We start from the raw sequence: 18,159 nt of genomic DNA on the forward strand, positions 1-18,159 counted from the left end.
TGCAAAAGTTATGGCATACAGTATGTGCTCAATAATTCCTTTCCTTCTCCCCACCCAAACCTTTGAGCCCCAGTAGGAAGTTGGCACTTACATCCATGAACTTGAACCTATGGTCGCCACCGATAGATCAAGTCAATCCAAATCATTTTGAAACCCAGTCCTGCTACCTGACATGGTCTACAGATTTGATATACATTTTTTATTTGGCTTCATCCAAGTCCTTGAAAAAGACATCAGACCAAGCATATCAGGATGGAAGACTGAGTCCTGAGCAGGGCTATAGTCTGCCCTCCAGACTGCCATTGATCCACCAATCAATTTCACTCCACCAGCTGTCCAGGCAGCTAGGGATTCCCCTAGAGTATCACTATTTGATCCCGCCCCTTGTCTTACCATAAAAATACTTTGGGAGATGTTCCAAATGCCTTTTTGAAATCAAGATTCTCAGGACTCTGACAGACCCCTGATCTATCACTCAGGTTCTCCCAAAAGGAGGAGAGAGGGGAGATTAGCCTGACTTCCTTTAAGTAAACCTCTGCTGGGTCCTGGTAAGCACTACATTTTCTTCTTTTTTTCAATGACACAAATCATTCTCTTCCTACCATCTTTGCTAGTGCTGTTAAATCTGAAGAATTTTTAGTCTTCAATGGAAAGTGTCACTTAGAAATGATCAAATTAACACAGGTGACTTGCCTACAACAGTTGGCTGTTGGCTGAAAACAGTTCAAAACACTTAAATGAGAATCTCCTGCTACCACAGGAAATCTTTCCAAATGAAGGAAGGTTTTCTATAGGAAGGTAAATTTCCATCCTGTTCTTCTGACTCATTATAAAGGTGGAATGGTTAAATTCAAATAATTGCGGTCTTCTTGTAATATTGAGTTAAACATTCACTCATTAAAAATGTAACAACGTTGTATCTTAATAAAAGCTTAGCTGTATATTTTAAGACCAAGAAAACAAGCTCGGCCAACTATGATTTTCAGTTTTGTAAGATTGAGAACACAAAAAGCCAGACAAGAGGGAGCATAATGAAATCCAGCAGGAATAATTTGTAATTAGAAAACCCCACGTAATTCTTCAGCCAAGGATAATGGTGATCCATCTTAAAAACACGTGTCCCATGCTGGGCACTGATGAGCCTAATCAGACACACTCCACTGACATTCTTCACAATACCGAGGGGCCCCTAATTGCTGGTGGGTGCAGACAGGCAAGCTTCTGCTGCCCTACTCAGGAGATGATGATTATTAAGACCAGGCCTGGAGCCAAAGAGCCAGGGGTGGAATCCCAGCCCTCCTCCTACTCACTCTGTGGCCTTAGACAAGTTACTTAGCCAATCTGTGCTTCAGTTTCCTCATCTTTAAAATCAGGACTGACGGGCTCCTGGGTGGCTCAGTCGGTTAAGCGTCTGCCTTCGGCTCAGGTCATGATCCCGCGGTCCTGGGATCAAGGCCCACATCGGGCTCCCTGCTCAGTGGGGAGCCTGCTTCTCCCTCTCCCTCTGCTGCCCCCCCTTGTGCTTTCTCTTGCTGTCAAGTGAATAAATAAAATATAATCAGGACTGAGAATCACTACCTTTGAGGGTGGCGGTTATAAAGACAGCTGCTATGTGAAGTCTACCTGACCCAAAATGTGTTCTCTCCTATTCCCCAGTTGCTACTGGGGTGATCATAAGCAGGGCTGGGGGGGGGAGGCTCTCCTTCCCTCCTCCCCATCCTGCTGCCTCTCTCCTCTGTTAGGGATGCTCAGCACCTGCCAGGAGATCCAGCCTGTGTGGAGGAGCGCTGTGCCCACGGTGGCCCTGCCCTGAGGTCCCATGTATCCTCTCCTCCTCAATGTCCCCCACCCTGCTCTGGACCTGGCCCTGGCCCAGCTGGCCTGCTGGTGTTCTGCCCAGGCTGAGCAGAGGTGGCTTGGCTCCAGCAAAGGCTAAAGGTTCTTCATTTTGTTTTCTGCTTCAGCTTAACCATCGGGGGTGGGTGGGAGGGTAGGAGGACTGGCAAAAAGGGGAGAAGAAATGCACTGTTCCTGCACTTCTTCCTCCCCCGCCTCCCCCACAGCCGGTCACAAGCTGTGTTCAGTCCTGCACTGTCCTCAGCCCCAGGAAAGCTGCCCCAGGGGTCCCCTGCATGATGTCCCAGAGGACAGAAGTAATCTATCTCTAGTGCCTCCACCATCCCTCCGTCCCCCTCTTTTTATGTCCTTCCCCGGATCAGCCTGTCCTGCCTCTTGAGTACAACAGCTCTTCTCTGCACTAGCCACATGCCTGCACCCCCCCCCCCCCGAGGCTGCGCACTGGGACACAAGCGATGATGCAGGCAAGGGCTCTGCCCTCCAAACGCTCATTTTAGAGCACCAAGAGCACAGGTTGCCAAGCACACAGCCTGAGATGGACTTTCCACTCGGCCCCTTTTAAGCTGTGTGATCTTGGGTCAACTACTTAACCTGAGTGTCCACTTCCTTGTTTAAAAACTGGGGCCAAAGTACCTCCATTTCAGGACCACTGTGAAAATTAAATACAATCATGTATGTAAACCTCTCGACACAGCACATTGCATACAGTGGATGCTCACTTAAGTCTGTCTGCCTTCCCTCTTCCTCCTCCCCCTTCCCTCTTTCCCCATAGCCAGCTGCCTCTTCCAGAAGAGAGGGCCATGACAGGTCTATGGGTAGCTGCAGAGCCCTCCCCCAGCTGGGGGTCCTTAGAGCCAGGATCAGGTGGGCCAGTGTGGGGCCAAGCCCCGTGCTGTGTAGTATGCGGGTGCAGACCAGCTATGGCTCTGCCTGCCAGGTGCTTTCTTTCAGAAGTAGACTCAGGCCTCTGACCTCTTTTTCTCTCTCCCAGTGGCTAATTAGGGCCGATTATGGGCTCCTTTTCAGCCTTTCCTTTTCTGAACTTCCAACTGGCTTCTTTTTCCCTTCCCCAGGGCAGGGCCGGGACATACTGGCAGGGCCAAGCTGAAGTCCCCGCCGTAGCAGGCAGGGCACTAAGGAGGGGTGAGAGCAGCTTATGCCGGGTGTGCCACGGGAGCTACCGCGGCACAGACTTTGCAGTTGGCCCAACAGGCAACTGCCCAGGTGGCTATCCATGCATCTGTCTTGAGGTTCCTGTCCTAAGTCCAGGAATATGTGGGGCATCCAGTGATCAATGTTCTGGCTAGCCTTCAAGATCTTCCTGCCCACCCACAGCCTTCCAGAGAGTGATGAGGTCCCAGAGATCCCCAGGGATATCATGCCCTTACAGAGTTGGGGGAAGCTACCCAGACACACCTGAAGCTGAATGCTTTCTCTATCATTCTGGGACACAGCTGGGGAAATCTAGGGATTTAGAACCTGACCTGCTGGGGGAAGCCAGCACTAGATCATCCCGGCCAACGTAAGGCGAGAAAGGCAGAAGTAGCTCTGGGGTGGCAAGAACCTCCAGTTCTTGAGGCCTAGGCTGGTGACAATAGATGATCTAAGTACAAAGAGCAGAGCTCTCTGCAGCTTCCTTCATAGGCTGGGAGCTCCAGCACTGCAGAGATGGGAAATGAATCAGTCATGAATCCCAGGGCCAAGGATTAGGAGGAAAGGGGGCTGAGACCCAAAGTGGGACCCAAACATCTTCCACCGATAAGAAAGGACTGAAACCACAGTGAAATAAAGCTGCTCTAGGTGGACAGAGAGGAGGACCACGGTGGCTAGAACCAAGCAGGGCTGCCCCTTACAAAGAAGCACAGATCAGTGGAAAGGGTAGGCAGGTCAGAGTGATGTCATATAGGAGGTTTGAGAAGAAGCAGAGAAAAAAAGACAAAGGAGAACAGAGGAGTCATCAAGAAGGCTTCCTGGAAGAAAAGTATCACTGTGAAGGTCAAGAAATCTGGCCTCAAAGGTCCAGGAGATGAACTGAAGGCAGGCTCACCAACCATTTTGAGCACCAAGGTCTGGGTTACCTTTGCATACTAGGTGGGTGCCAGGGCAGTGACGCTGGAAATTACTCAGGCCAAGGTGTCCTCCACCCTCCAGCTCCAGCGGGCAGGAGGCTGCCACATGTTCTCATCACGCCTTCTCACCTGGAGCCAGAAACTGCTGCCTGATGGCTCCTCTGCTAATGGCTTCCAGGTGTGTCCTTGGGCCCCTGGGGGGAGGCATCCTGGAGGACACACCCCATCCAACCCAAGTCCCACCCCTCTGGTCACCTGCAGCCGCTGAACCTAGGCTGGCGTGGGGCGGGCCACAGAGCACCAGTGCAACCTCACTCCAGGTGGGAGGGGTATCAAAGGTCACACTGAGCTCTGAGCCCCCTCAGCAGTGGCATTTCTGGTCCTTGGTGCCTTCAGTCCATGGGACCCAGGGGTAATATGAAAGTTGTCCTGTGGGATAAGATGGCTGGATGGCCTGTGTCTCTGGGGAGAGGGGCTGGCCTGGTGCCTCCTTATGAGATGAAGTAGGTCTGTGTGTCTCCAGACTATGGGGCTGTTTCTTTCCGCGTTATCTGTAACTCTCTCTGTATGTCTGTCTTTGAATCCATTTATCTCTATTTCTGAGACTATGTGTCCATGTGTCTCTCTGTGTATTTCACTGCAAAGCCTTCCTTGACTACAACAAATTCTATCACTGTTTATTGTCTAATAAATGGAAGTCCAATATCACCCTTGCTGCTTCACCTCCCTCCGGCCTTAAGTTTTCCTTCCAGAGTGATTTCCAGACTAAGTGGGAGGAATCTGATTCATGCTCTGCTGGGCTTGGACTTGGACTCAAGAAGTTGAGAACCTCAAGGCTGATGGACTGCAAAGCAGCAGTGCCCCTGTGGCTTGGGGCAGGCCCCAAGCTCCAAACACCTTGCAGTCGCTGGGTCCCTCCTCTGGTATTCTCCTGGTCCAGGCTGATGCTTGAGTGAGTCTGTGTTCCTGGACCAGAGCTTACATTACACCACCTTTATCATCACCATTCTCGCCACTATCTTCTTCATCCCCGTCACTGTTACCACCACCATTACCATTGCTCTCCCATCAACACCAGAGTCACTGTCACCATCAATGCCACTGTTCCATTACTAATGTCAGAGATTTCTAGTTACTTTTCAATAGCTATTTCTCTTCCATTCTCAATAATAAGGACTACAACAATAATAAAGACTAAAACTGCCTCCCAGTTCGAAGACTGTTATTTACCATGCTCTTTGAAGCTAGTTAGATGTGGCCACATATAAGTGAAATAAAGTTATGAGAAGTGGCACCCCTATTTATCTTTTGTCTCCATCTGATATCTGGTGTGATGGCTGGTGCTCTAGCAGCCATTTTGTACCAAAGAATGAGGACTACACTCTAGGGAAGGCAGAGTGGGAAGCGGGAAGGAGTATTGGTTTCTAATGACTGTGGAGAAACCATTCAGATTCTAAACTGCTACATCTGGATTTTTGTTATGAAAAAATAAACTTTTTTTTTTTTTATCATTTAAGAGACTGTTTGGGGCATTCTGATGGGATGGAACCTAATCCCAATTAGTATATATCACTACATATTAGTTTTCATGAAATACTCTGGGCTAATGATCTGTATGAGTGATGGGGGCATTGGGGAGGGAGAAATGGGAGATGGGGAGGGAGGGAAGGAGAGGAAGACAAAGAAGGAAGGAGAGGGAGGGAAGGAGAGGGGGGCATTGATAGAGAAATTTAATTCCAGGACATAGAAATGATTCCTACCTTTTGGAAGTAGCCGTTCTGAGGCAAACAGTGGCAAGAAGGAAAAAGGCATTCAGCACCACGGACAGATCCAGGAACTCTGTAGTAAGGGGACAGCAGGAAAAAGTGAATTGTTTGGGGGGGGCGGGTACTGGTAGTCTTCTTCAGGATATGTCCATGAACCCACACTCTGTGCCAGGCACTGTGCCAGGAACTGGGATAAATACCAAGACAAGTTATCACCACATCGACATTTAGCTCCCAAGACAAGCAGATCAACAGGGGAAGGCTTCCTAAAGTGGAAGGAAGGGATTGAGAAGCCAGCTGAGGAGTGGGGCAAGAAGACCTTGTGACAGAATGGACAAAATGCCAAAGAATAACGGACGCTGTGGGTGGTGGGAGGGCTCAGGTTGGAAGAGGATGAGTGGATCAATTGGTCTATCAATCGGTCTGTAAAAGAGCGTGTAGCACTGGGTGGGAGTTAAAGAAATGAGTTCTCAGGGCCCTTCTATTCCTCAGATACTACATCAAAGAGTCCAGTCTCTGGTCCCAAGAACCAAGATTCATGCTCATAGGGGTATATGGAAACTATGACTAAGATTCTACAATTCTAATTCTAAGCCTCTGAGTCAGTTATCTACTGCTGTGTAACAAATCACCTCCCCCCAAACTTAATGACTTAAAACAGCAACCATTTTATTTGTTCACAATTCTGTGAGTCAGCAATTTTGGGCTTGGGTCAGCTAGATCGTTCTCCTGGTCTTTTCTAGAGTCACTCAGGCAGCTGACATCAGCTAGAAGATCACCTGGGAGTTTCAGCTGGGATGGTTCATTTCTGGTTTCTTCCTCTAAGAAGTTTGCCTAGGTTTCTACACATGGAGATCTCATGGGACAGAAAGAGGGAAGCCCCAATGCACAAGCACTTTTAAATCCTCTGCTTGCATCACATTTGCTGATGTCTCAATAGCCAAAGGAATTCATTTGGCCAAACCAGTCAGTACGGGAAGGGACAGCCTAAAAGTATAGATACAAATAGGCAGCATTAATTGGGGGAACACTAATATAACAACCTTCCATAAGTTCTAAGTGTTTCATTTACCACCATAAGAGTCTTATGTTCTGATTCAAACAGACCATGGTCCTATGGCCTTCCAACTCTGCGGTTCTTATAATTCAATGTTTTGATTCCAAGATTGTGTAATTCTAGAAGTAGAAGGCTTGGTACAGCTGAGGAGGATCATGAGGACCCAAAAAGAGTATACTAAGGAAGTCAAGCAAACTAAGGTTATTCCCAGATCTAAGCAAGAACCCACCTGCCTCTCCCATTCCCATCCCTCAGCCCCCAACTTCCCGCATGCAGCAGGACGGTGGCATGAGCACCAAACTGGGAATCAGAAAACCTATAATATAGGCTCTGTTCCATCATGAATTTGGGGTGGCCCCAAGCACCACTCATAATCTCCCAGTGTTCTTTTACAACCAACAGAGATATCAATTCCTATCTTCTGAATGACAAGGAAGAGTGGTGAAGCCAGGAGAACAGGGCCCACTAACTTCCATCATCAGGAGCCTGAACCTGGTACAGCTTAAGAGTTTTGCTCCCACCTTCCTCAAACTGCATCTACAACTGCAGAGACCCTGAGTTTTAAGGAAACCAAGATTTAAATAGGTTACTACCCTTGACCTGTCCTGACCTCTACTTGCAGAAGAAAGGAGAAAGAGGGAAGGGAAGGACATGGGAAGTGAGGGGAGGGGTGGAGAGGAAAATCCTCCAATGCTGCTCCTTCCTCTTTCACCCACCAACTCCTGCCCCAGACTCAATTGAGTTTACACTGGAACCCTGGAGCCAAACCGGTTTCTGCCTGGCCTTGAGCCTCAGTCTGCTTTGCCTTTAGCTTCCCCAAGAAGAGGAGTGTGGAGGCAAAAAGTAGCTCCATGAGAGGAGACCTAGATCAGGGCAGCAACTCATGAAAACTTTACAATTAGAGGGACCAGCCACAACCCACCAGCTGAACCACCTTGTAGCACAGATAAGGAGTTAGAAGCCCAGACTGGGACATGAACCTGCTCACAGTCACACAGCCAGCCACTAGTAGACCAAGACCCAAAACAAGATGGGCTCACTCCCCTTTTCTAAACTTTAGCTTCCAATTCTAACCTGGGGATAACAGACCCAGCCTGGGACACCATTTAGAAACTGTAAAGCACAGTGCAAAGGTAATAAGGAATCAGGTTTTTCCCAATGGCCTGGGAGTCTGGGTGAAGGAGGGTGGGTTGAGGTGGAGGCAGGAGCACTTAGGACTTTCAGAGGACTCATCCAGTTCATTTATTCTAGCTTTTCCCCAGAGGCCCACGCTGCAGAGTGGAGGAGGAGGGTATTAAATATCAGAGTTATTTAAAAGCCAATTGCTGGCCCCTCAGAAGCAGTGTGGCCTCTGCTGACTCAATGGAGAAAATGAATCTTGGGTCTATGGATTTTCCTGTGTCTCATGGTCGGTGCAGCAGAGGGGAGGGGGAAGTAAGAAACGGGAACAGCAAAACCTGAGGTGGAGTTTTCCCCTCCCTGCCAGTGCAGAAGTTACACAAGAGAACCTGGGGCTCCCCCACTACCTAATGACTGAGCTTCATCATGTCAGCCCTGTCCAGCTGCTCCTCCGCTTGCCTCGGAGGAAGCGGGGGCAGAGGGAAAGGGAGTCTGCCAAGATAAAGGGATCCTGGATATCACATGCTGCTACAGACTTAGGAAGACCCTCCTCCCCCACCAGACTATGCTACCACCACGTTATAGTCCGGGTGGGGCCAAGTTCAAGGTCATACATTGAGGTTGGGGCACCAATTTGGGCAAATCACAGTATTACCTTCCCCTCCACGATCCCCACCCTTAAAAGGCCAAGGGGCACAGGACTAAAAGCCCTCCAAGATCATTCTGTCTACACACACACACCTTCTTTGCAGACAGGAAACAGATCTGGAAAAGCAGACTTGCCTAAGGACTTTAGGAACACTGACGCACCTCTGATGAACAAGATGGAGCTGGAGGCAGATAGGGAAAGGGCTCTCTGGTGGGTGACCTCAGGGAAGTTGCCAAACCTCTGCAGGCTCCCTACCAAGGCTCAGTGGACCTTACAGAGAGCAGGGCCTTTGTGGAGAGAAAAGGAGCCCAGTGAAGGAGCTGGAGTTAGGGGAGGGACAGTACCTTGGAAGGCTCAGAGAGGGGCTCTGGAACCTAGGGGGGTAATAAATTCAAGAACTAGGGTTCGGGGGCGCTTGGGTGGTTCAGTCAGCTAAGTGAGATAGAGCCCTGTGTCCACACTGAGCATAGAGCCTGCTTAGGATTCTCTCTCCCTCTCTCTCTCTGCACCCCTGCTTGTAAGTGTGTGCTCTTAAAAAAAAAGGGGGGGTCTAGTGTAATTGACATAGGGGGGATTCTCAACCCAGCAAAGGTCAATCACTCTGCTTGAGTGGGCTGCAGTGACTCGCTTGCTGAGTCCTAAGGCAACCCTGAGGGCCTGAGCTCTTTGCCCACAGGGTCCCCTGGGACCTGACCCAGTCACACTCTCCAGAGAGAGGGCCTAGAATGGGGAGGGCTGCAGCATAGAAGATGAGCAGGAAACCTGAGCTACTGTCAGGACTGGGTCTCAGTCGGCTGTGCAACCTTGAGGAAAACACTTCACCTTTCTGGGAAGCTGTCTCCTGGTATAAAGTGCAGATGGGGGCTCCTCACCTAGCCTGCCTCACAGAGATGAGAGGAGCAAGCCAGAGATTTTTAAATCATTATTTCATCCAATAAATGTTCCCTGGTGCCTTCTCCATGCTGAGCTCTGAGCTGACAACACAGGAGACCAGACCAGTCCTGAGCCCCAGGTGCTGAGTTAGGGGGCTCAGAGGAGCTCCAGCCCTCTGGTTGCTAAGTGAAATTCAAAGGAGAGAGAAGGAGCCATGAAGGCTTCCTGGAAGGGACAGAACTCAAGCCGAGCCCTGAGGATCAGTGGGCTGGGCCGAAGAAACAGTCAAGGGGAGAGAGCATCCCCCTAGTGAGGCAAACAATCTGAGCAAAGATACTTCCACTGGATGCATCAGAGAATGAACACAGCCCCAGACACAATTGGACATACATTTATTGAACACCTACTGCATACGGAATACTGACAAGATGGAGAGGGAAGTTCCTCCAGAGAACAGAGACCCCTAAATAGCCGACAGACTTTGTTCCAGGGGAACCTGAACAGAGAAGGGAACATCTGCATAAAGAGGGGAGGGTAGGGAGGAAACTGGGTAGAGGCATTCACAGGGACAGCAAGTAGAGACTCATTCCTCATACCATTTACCATGAACTTGCTATGCTGGGGGAGGGAGGAAGATGGAACAGGGCAAAATGACATGGGAGCTAATTAGTCCCAGAAAAGGGCAATGTTTCATCCAGTCACATGGTGAAGATCCCCAGACCCTAGGTGATATGGCTTTTCTTGTTTCAAAGTACTTTCCATTCACTTTGTCACAACAGCCCTGAGAAGCCTAGGAAGGATAGGACTTCAGAAGCCCATCTACTTTCCAGAAGAAGTCGACAGCCCAGAGGTGGAGAGTGGTTCAAGGTCACACCACATCCACCCTGGCATCTGTTGCTGGCTTCAGCTTCCCGGGTTCAGGATGAGATTCCCTGCTGCACTGGCCCTTCTCAGATGCGGCCACTACCTTGGACAATGCCTTGGGCAAGGAGCCTGGGGCTAGGCTAAGCCCTGACAGTCACTGGCTTTGAGGCAAGTCCCTGGCCCTCTGGCCTCAGACTCCCCACTTAGAAAACATAGTCACTGCCTTATTCTCTGATACCTGATGGTTCTAGGTTCTCTCTGGGCCTCCTTTCTCCGAGATGTCTAGTACCCCCCAGCCAGTGTATGGCCATACCAGCCTGAATGTGCCCGATCCCGTCTAGTATCCCCCAATGGAGGCTGCCTGCTGCCCTGCGGCCCTTTCCCAAGGAGGCCATCAGCCCACCAGGAACCAGCCACCAAGGGGCCCTGGAAATGGGGCTCTGGCCTTGGCAGTTGGTCTGATTCCCCAGAGGCTGAAGGCAGAAGGGGCTCTATGCAGTGGGACAGGAAAGCAGAGACCTTTCCATTCATTCATTCATCCATCCATCCACCCACCCCTCTACACTTACTGCACACTCTCTCGTGCTAGTCCCTGTACTGGAAACATAATAGGAAGAAGAGCCAGCACCTCTCACCAGGGAGATGTCAGAGCTGGGGCTTGGAGCTGATGTGGGCCAGGGCTCGGGGAAGCACAGCAGCTGAGGCCCAGCCCCAATGGCTGTCTGAGCACCTGTGTCCATATGAGAAACGATATCTCAGCCTGTTACTTGTACAGACCAAGGCATGGTGGAGGTCCGGAATGGGCTCAGAGTATGTTGTCCGATCTCTGGATGCATGTGCTTGCATGCATGCGTCTGTAAGCTTGCCCCTCCGAGAATGTACCCAGGAACATACATGGTCCCAGAAATATGAATGTTCAAGTATTTATGTGCTTATGAATGTATGGACACACACCAGATGGACTCAAATCTGTGTTAACATGTGCTCATATATGAATGGCCTGCAGGTACTTGTGTGAGGCGTATCTGAGCCTGCCCGCAACCCTGGGCAGACCTGTACACACCGTCCTATGCACGTGGATGCACATCCAAGGAAGCACGAGTCTGTGTTTCCTCACATGTGGATGCACCTTGAACTGTTCATGTGTCACACGTGCCTCTACATGTCCATGCATATATGCACGTGCCACCTACATGTACACCTGTGTAGATACGTCCAATCCTGCAGGTGCAAGTTATAGTTCTCATCTGCCAATACCCGGGAGTGATGACAGGGATGGGGGGAGGGAAGGAAGGGGGAGAGGGAAGGAAGGGGGAGAGGGAAGGAAGGGGGAGAGGAGCCCCCGCCCTCCCACCCCAGCATCAAGAGACCTGGCCTGTGAGGTTGTTGGTCTTTGCCTGGGACCCAGGCCACCGCAGGGTCTGCCTCTTCTCCTTAAGTGGTATTGATCTGTTGGTCAATCTGTTAAATATAACCTCAGGGAAGAAGTCAACGGAACAACTGTCCCTAATTCAGGAGAAAGACCGACTGATTCTTATTTGGGGGGGTGGGGGGAGGGTGGAGCCTCTATCCCAACCAGCTCTGCTGAGACCAGAATGGCCTGTGGATCAAGTGTCAGCCTCTCCAGCCTGAATAATTCATGCCAAGGCCAGGAGTGCTCCCTTCTCAGGAGCATATCTCTTTAAATCAGATCTGGAGCTTCCCAGTTCTGAGGAAAAAAAAAAAAAAAATCCAGAACAAAACAAACCTATAAACAGCTCAGGCCCTGGCCCCCTCTGAGGCCACCCCCCCTCTACCACTCAATGCTGCAAAATCTGCTCCCCTTCTCCAAATCTCTAGAGCTCCAAACCCTCCCACCCTTTCAACATTTACAGGTGGGATACCCTGGAGGGGAGGAGGGGCAGTCGATGGTGTCCAACAACGTCAGGGGCCTGAGACCCGGCAGAACAATCTAACAGGGTGCCCAGGTGTTGGAGCAGGGAGGGGACAGCAAAGAGCTGAATCACCACACCCACCACGTCCTAGGGCCTAGGAGAGTGCTTGGGGGAGGAGTCCAGCCTGGTGGAGGAAATCAGATGGAACTCCCAGCAGAGCAGCCAGTGAGTTGGAGGGGAGAAGCGGGGGGGGGAAAAGGAGGAGGGGGTTGGTGCTGCCTTCCCTGGGTGGGGGTAGGGTGGGGTCGAGAAAACGCTGGTCCCACAGGACCTGCAAGAGTGGTGACCCAGCCAGGCCTAATGTAACTAGGGTTGCTGAGGGGGGAACCAGGGCTGGGGATTTTCCAGTCTCTCCTAGCACAACCCTCTCCTTGGTCACACCGATCAGGAAGAGGCTGAAAGCTGAATAACTTTCTCAGCCCACCCCTCATCCTTGCCTGTGCTCGTAGGGGGAACCCTAAGGTCCTCCCCTCCCAATTCTTGCTCTGTGGTGCTGACCCACCTGCCAGCAATCCCTCGCCCGGCCCCGCCCCACACGTGCCATAGAGGGAGGAGGAAGGAACCAGCTGAAACGTGGGGGGTGGGAATGGGGGGAGATCAGGGAGAAGCAAGTCAGAGCCTGGGAGAGCCAAACTTCTCAGCAGCCCCGGAGCCGGAGAAGGGAGAAGAGAAAGCGCAGCGGCCGAAAGCCCTGATTCTCGGGAGCCTCCCACCCCGCCTCTCGGCGAGGAGGGCGCGGAGACTCCGTAGGGGGAGGAGGAGGAGGCCGGGAGGCTGGGAGGGGGGAGACAAACCCTGCCCACTCGGCTCCGAGCCCGGAGCGGCCGCGGAAGTCGGAGGCCGGCGCGCAGGGCGAGGAGGGTACGGGGGGCGGGGGGCTCTGCTCCCCGCCTGACCCCTCTCGCCCCAGCCAGGAAAGTGAAGGCTCCTCGGACTTTAGAACCAGCGGACGGACCGACCGCGACCGCCGCCGCTCCGCGTCGAGGACTTGCCCCACCCGCCCCCCTCCCCGCCCCCGAGGCGCTCCGAACTCACTGGTGAGCGCGGCGGCCGGGGCGCTGGATGCAGGGGCAGCTGCGATGGCCCCGCGCGCGGGACAGCCGGAGCAAAGGGGGCCGCTCCTGCCGGGGCTGCTGCTGGTGGCGGCGGCGCTGAGCCGGCCCGCCGCACCCTGTCCCTTCCAGTGCTACTGCTTCGGCGGCCCCAAGCTGCTGTTGCGCTGCGCGTCGGGCGCGGAGCTCCGGCAGCCGCCGCGGGACGTGCCGCCCGACGCGCGCAACCTCACCATCGTGGGCGCCAACCTGACGGTGCTGCGCGCCGCCGCCTTCGCCGGCGGGGACGCTGACGGGGAGGAGGCGGCGGCGGCGGGCGGCGTGCGCCTGCCGCTCCTGAGCGCGCTGCGCCTCACGCACAACAACATCGAGGCGGTGGAGGACGGCGCCTTCGACGGGCTGCCCAGCCTGACGGCGCTCGACCTGAGCCACAACCCGCTGCGCGCCCTGGGCGGCGGCGCCTTCCGCGGGCTGCCCGCGCTGCGCTCGCTGCAGCTCAACCACGCGCTGGCGCGAGGCGGCCCCACGCTGCTGGTCGCGCTGGACGCCGCGCTCGCCCAGCTGGACGAGCTGCGCCTCCTGGGCCTGGCGGGCAACGCGCTGAGCCGCCTGCCGCCCGCCGCGCTGCGCCTGCCGCTCCTGGAGCAGCTGGACGCGCGCCTCAACGCGCTATGGGGCCTGGGTCTCGAGGAGCTGCGCGCGCTCGAGCGCGATGGCGGCCTCCCCGCGCCGCGCTTGCTGCTCGCGGACAACCCCCTGCGCTGCGGCTGTGCCGCGCGCCCCCTGCTGGCCTGGCTGCGCAACGCCACGGAGCGCGTACCTGACGCGCGGCGCCTGCGCTGCGCCGCCCCGCGAGCGCTGCAGGACCGGCCTTTCCTGGACCTGGACGAGGCGCGGCTGCGCTGCGCCGACCGCGACGCCGACGGTCGCGGGGAAGAAGTGGAACTCGCCGGCCCGGAGCTGGAAGCCTCCTACGTCTTCTTTGGGCTGGTGCTGGCGCTCATCGGCCTCATCTTCCTCATGGTGCTCTACCTAAACCGCCGCGGCATCCAGCGCTGGATGCGCAACTTGCGCGAGGCCTGCCGGGACCAGATGGAGGGCTACCACTACCGTTATGAGCAGGACGCCGACCCGCGCCGCGCGCCCGCCCCGGTCGCCCCCGCCGGCTCCCGCTCCACTTCCCCGGGCTCGGGCCTCTGAGTGTTGCCCCTTGGGGGTTGACGGCTGTCCCTGCCAGCTGATGACTTTACTGGGATTGCCTGGCCCGAAGCCATGGGTATGAGACACCCGTGAGTTGGGGGCTTCGAGACTTGCCCCTGACCGGCCTGAGACCTTTGGATTATGGCATTCCCCCGCCCGCACCCGGAGGCCCCAAGCTGTACCCCCTCTCCCCAACCTCTGAGAGCTTTCACCATCAAAGATCAAGAGACGCCCTCTTCTGATTCCAGAAACCCTACCTGCCCATCTCAGGCTCTGACACATCCCTCCTGAACCCTCAAAAGCACCCTCCCCCTTTCGAGACTTGGCCAGGAAACTTTGTCCTTCAATCCGAGAGCCCTAAGACCGCCTCCACCACCCTATGCTTTGAGGCCTGACCTCTCAGTGGGAAACGTCGCCCTAGACATCACTGACTCCCCTCTCCAGCTTGGAGACCTCAACTCCCTTCCCAGGGCTCAGGGACCCTCTCATCCCGTTCTGGTCTCAGAAGCAGAGCACTCCTCTGAAGGCTTTTGTGAACTTTGAGCCTTTTTCTCACCCTGGAGCTCCGAGCCCTCCCATCCTGCAGACACCCACTTCCCAGGGCTCTGAGGGTCGGGCACCCTCCTCCAATCTGGGGATGTATTTCATACTGCCCCCCCACCCCAGCTCTGGCGCAGGCTCTTCCCTTCCTTGGCCCAGGCTTGGGGCTCAGCTCCAACTGTCTCCCATCCCAGGGACAGTCACACCCTGTTATAGCCTTAGTATGGAACCGATTCTCAGCCTTTCTCACTGGGGCTCTGATCCCCCAATACTCAGTGCTTGTCCCTAATCTCAAAATGCTCAGCTCTTCACCCTGATCAGAATTTAATCACCCTGCCCAAGTCTTAGGCTCTCTATCCCCCCTACACCCATCGCTTGCACTCACTCTGTCAGGGTCCAGTGAGGAATCCATTCCTGGGGTGTGCCCACCGCCCCTTTCCTCCTAGGATGAGCTCTCCAGGCCTGCAAGACGGGTGCAGGGGCCAGCATGCCCCAACCATACTGGCAGATCCCCATGGAGGAGAGAACCCTAGGGGTTCAAAGTGGTTGGTTGGGCCTCAGAACCGGGGTCACCCATTCATCGTGGCCTCAGAGAGGGGTAGGGGAGGAGGCTCTGAAGGGCTGGGAGCTGCTGCCCACAAGCTCTTTCCCACCCATGTGACTCTTCTCCCCTGGGCATCCCTTGCTGCCATGCCTCCCTCCTCCATGCCTTTTAGAAGAGGTGAGGGGCCTCATCTCTTGTCTCAGGCACAAGTTATCCTGTTTAAGGTCAGAGTGTCAGTGCCCTGCCTTCTGCATGATCCCAAAGCACAATTGGTGAGTGGGGAGGGGGCTGCCTCTCCCTGACTCCCATCCCTTAGGTCAGGCAGAATGGCTGGCCTGTGTGGCCTCTGCATACAGGAAGTCCCCCTGCCCCAACATATTGGCTTGAGGCCTGCCCTCCCACCCCCACCCAAGACATCTGGATCTCCCTTGGGCAGTTTTCTATAAAGTCTTCAATAATCTCGGATACTCTCTTCTTGGAAGTGGTGCCATGTCATTCCTGCTGACCTTGGGCATTGAAGGAGGTGGGAGGGGACACTTGGGAGGGTATTTTGGACCTCCCTGAGGTGAGGCAGTGACCTTTGGTGTCTTCTCCTGATGTATGGGAGAAGAAATAGACTCTGACTGTGTGTAGCAGGATTGAGGTGAGACACATGGAGGGACTTCCCACTGGGATTGCATCGCTCTCCAAACTAGCCTGCCTTTTATCCTCTGAGAGGAGACTATCCATAGCCAGGGTGGAATCCTACACTTCTCTACATCCTTTTACCCTGTCATTCCTCATCACTGTGGTAGGGGTGGGGGCTGTGGGGGAGGTGCTGTTGGACTGGAAACATTAGCATCAGATGAGGCCATCAGGGAGGAAATCCAGCTACAGAGAATCAGAGGCAGTTAATTCAGGCAGGAAAGGAGGGATCATTATTTGCTGCTTTGGTATCATCCCCCCTGATGAATTACATGACACTCACTTAATAACCTGTGTCATGCTATGCTGTCCTGGGGAGAGGACTAGGAACTGCACCTTGGGTACGTGAGAGGCTGAGAGAAGCAGCAGCCTAGAAGTGGTGGGGGGTGGATATGGATAAAATGACCCTTTGAGATACGTGGATCGAGGAGAAAGGTGGATTCTGGGCCACCAGGGCCATGGTAAGAGGCTTATCTCCTGCCTCAAGGTCCTCAGACTGGATTATTTCACATTCAAGGTTCGCAGAGCCCTAGAACCACATGCAGAAGGCTAGACTTCTGGCATTTGGGAATCTTAGGGCCACATAACGCTAGAATTTGGGCCATTTATACACTGAAAAGGACCTCGGAGATAAGGTGGGAAGCCTCCTAGGCCCTCTCAGCAAGGGGCACCCTCTCTCGATGAGGGGCTCACTCACTCCCCTCCTGGAAGCATCCCTTTCATTGCCAGAGGAGTCGGCCTGGAACTCCCTGACGGCCTCAGCTATGCCTTGGGGCCAGGAGTGCACGTCACCCGGCATAGCTCCTCCCAGAGTTGGAGGTGGTGCAGGAGTATCTATTTGTTCCCAGCAAATTCCCAGTCATTCCCTGTGGGAAGGGGTCAAATTCCCTTGAAGTGTTCCCATCTGTGGATGACCTTCAGAGGGCGCTCTCCCGGTTCTCCGGGACAAAATCGTAAGGGTATCTCTAACACAGATTACAGACCTGTGTCTCTAACAGGTCGCCTCTCCAGTTCCAAAGACATGCCCTCATGATGTAGCCTAAGACTGCAGTAGGTCCTGGCAAATAAAATACGCTGTTAGCTGTGGGTCCGTTGTCAGCAAAAATCTTTGAGGGTTTTATATGAGGGCTGCTGCTAAGCTAAGTACCAAATCAGTAGTTGTCAAAAATCAACTAATTGAGTGCCTAGTGTAGGCCAGTTGATATTTAACCTTAGTGCCATCCACCAATTCCCATTAAATGTCATTTCTGGACTGCCGCCCTTCTTGCAGCCCATCAGTGGCCTTTGGCCTGTTGGGACTATCAACAGGTCCCTCGGGCCCCCAGCCTTGCCTCCTCTGCAAATCCAGCCAGCCATTCAGCCTCTACTGAGTACAACTTTGCCAATTCTAGAGAAGCTAACGACCCAGGGAGAATCATATTTAATCATGATCTAGAGAAAAGAAGTCCCAGGAAACAGAGGTTAGAGTAAGGGCCCCTGACCCAGCCTAGAGAGACTTCTACTTAGAGGAAGTCCCATGTGAGTGGAGTTTTGAAAGATGAGTAGGATTTTGAAGAACAGAAGGATCAGCAGTATCCGCTCTGTGCAAAGCACTGGAGGCAGGAAGATCTTGATAGTCTGAGAATGGGAGAAGACCACCAATGGCTGGGGTTGGGTACGCGGATGTGTGTGTGAGATGGATCTGTGCTCCCCATGTCCTTCACTGGGAGGCTCTAGGGGGACCTCTGCCCTTCGAGGAGAACTCAGGGAAGTGGAGAGGTGGGATATGGGAAGCAGGAGAGCTGCCCAGTGCCTCTTACTTGTTGCTTCCTTCTGTCCATCCTTTTTGTGCCAGACCTCATGAAGACAGAGATTGAAATCAGACAAAGCCATGCCCATGGGAGCCCAGATGGGAGGGGGACAAGGGCGGTGGCCACTATAGGAGCCCAGAAGAGAAAGGGAGGGGTGACAT

The 18,159-nt window shown here is 53.6% G+C and overlaps 1 protein-coding gene across 1 annotated transcript; it reads left to right on the forward strand.

Annotated features, from left to right (window-relative positions):
- Positions 1-13,021: 13,021 nt before the first annotated feature.
- On the forward strand, positions 13,022-15,917 carry TPBGL (trophoblast glycoprotein like). Its single transcript, XM_034995314.1, has one exon. The coding sequence runs from the start codon at positions 13,268-13,270 to the stop codon at positions 14,438-14,440; it is 1,173 nt and encodes a 390-aa protein (XP_034851205.1). The 5' UTR covers positions 13,022-13,267; the 3' UTR covers positions 14,441-15,917.
- The last annotated feature ends 2,242 nt before the right edge of the window (positions 15,918-18,159 follow it).

Source organism: Mirounga leonina, unplaced genomic scaffold (genome assembly GCF_011800145.1).
Source record: "Mirounga leonina isolate KUSES-001 unplaced genomic scaffold, KU_Mleo_1.0 Mir_92, whole genome shotgun sequence".
Lineage (NCBI taxonomy): Eukaryota > Metazoa > Chordata > Mammalia > Carnivora > Phocidae > Mirounga > Mirounga leonina.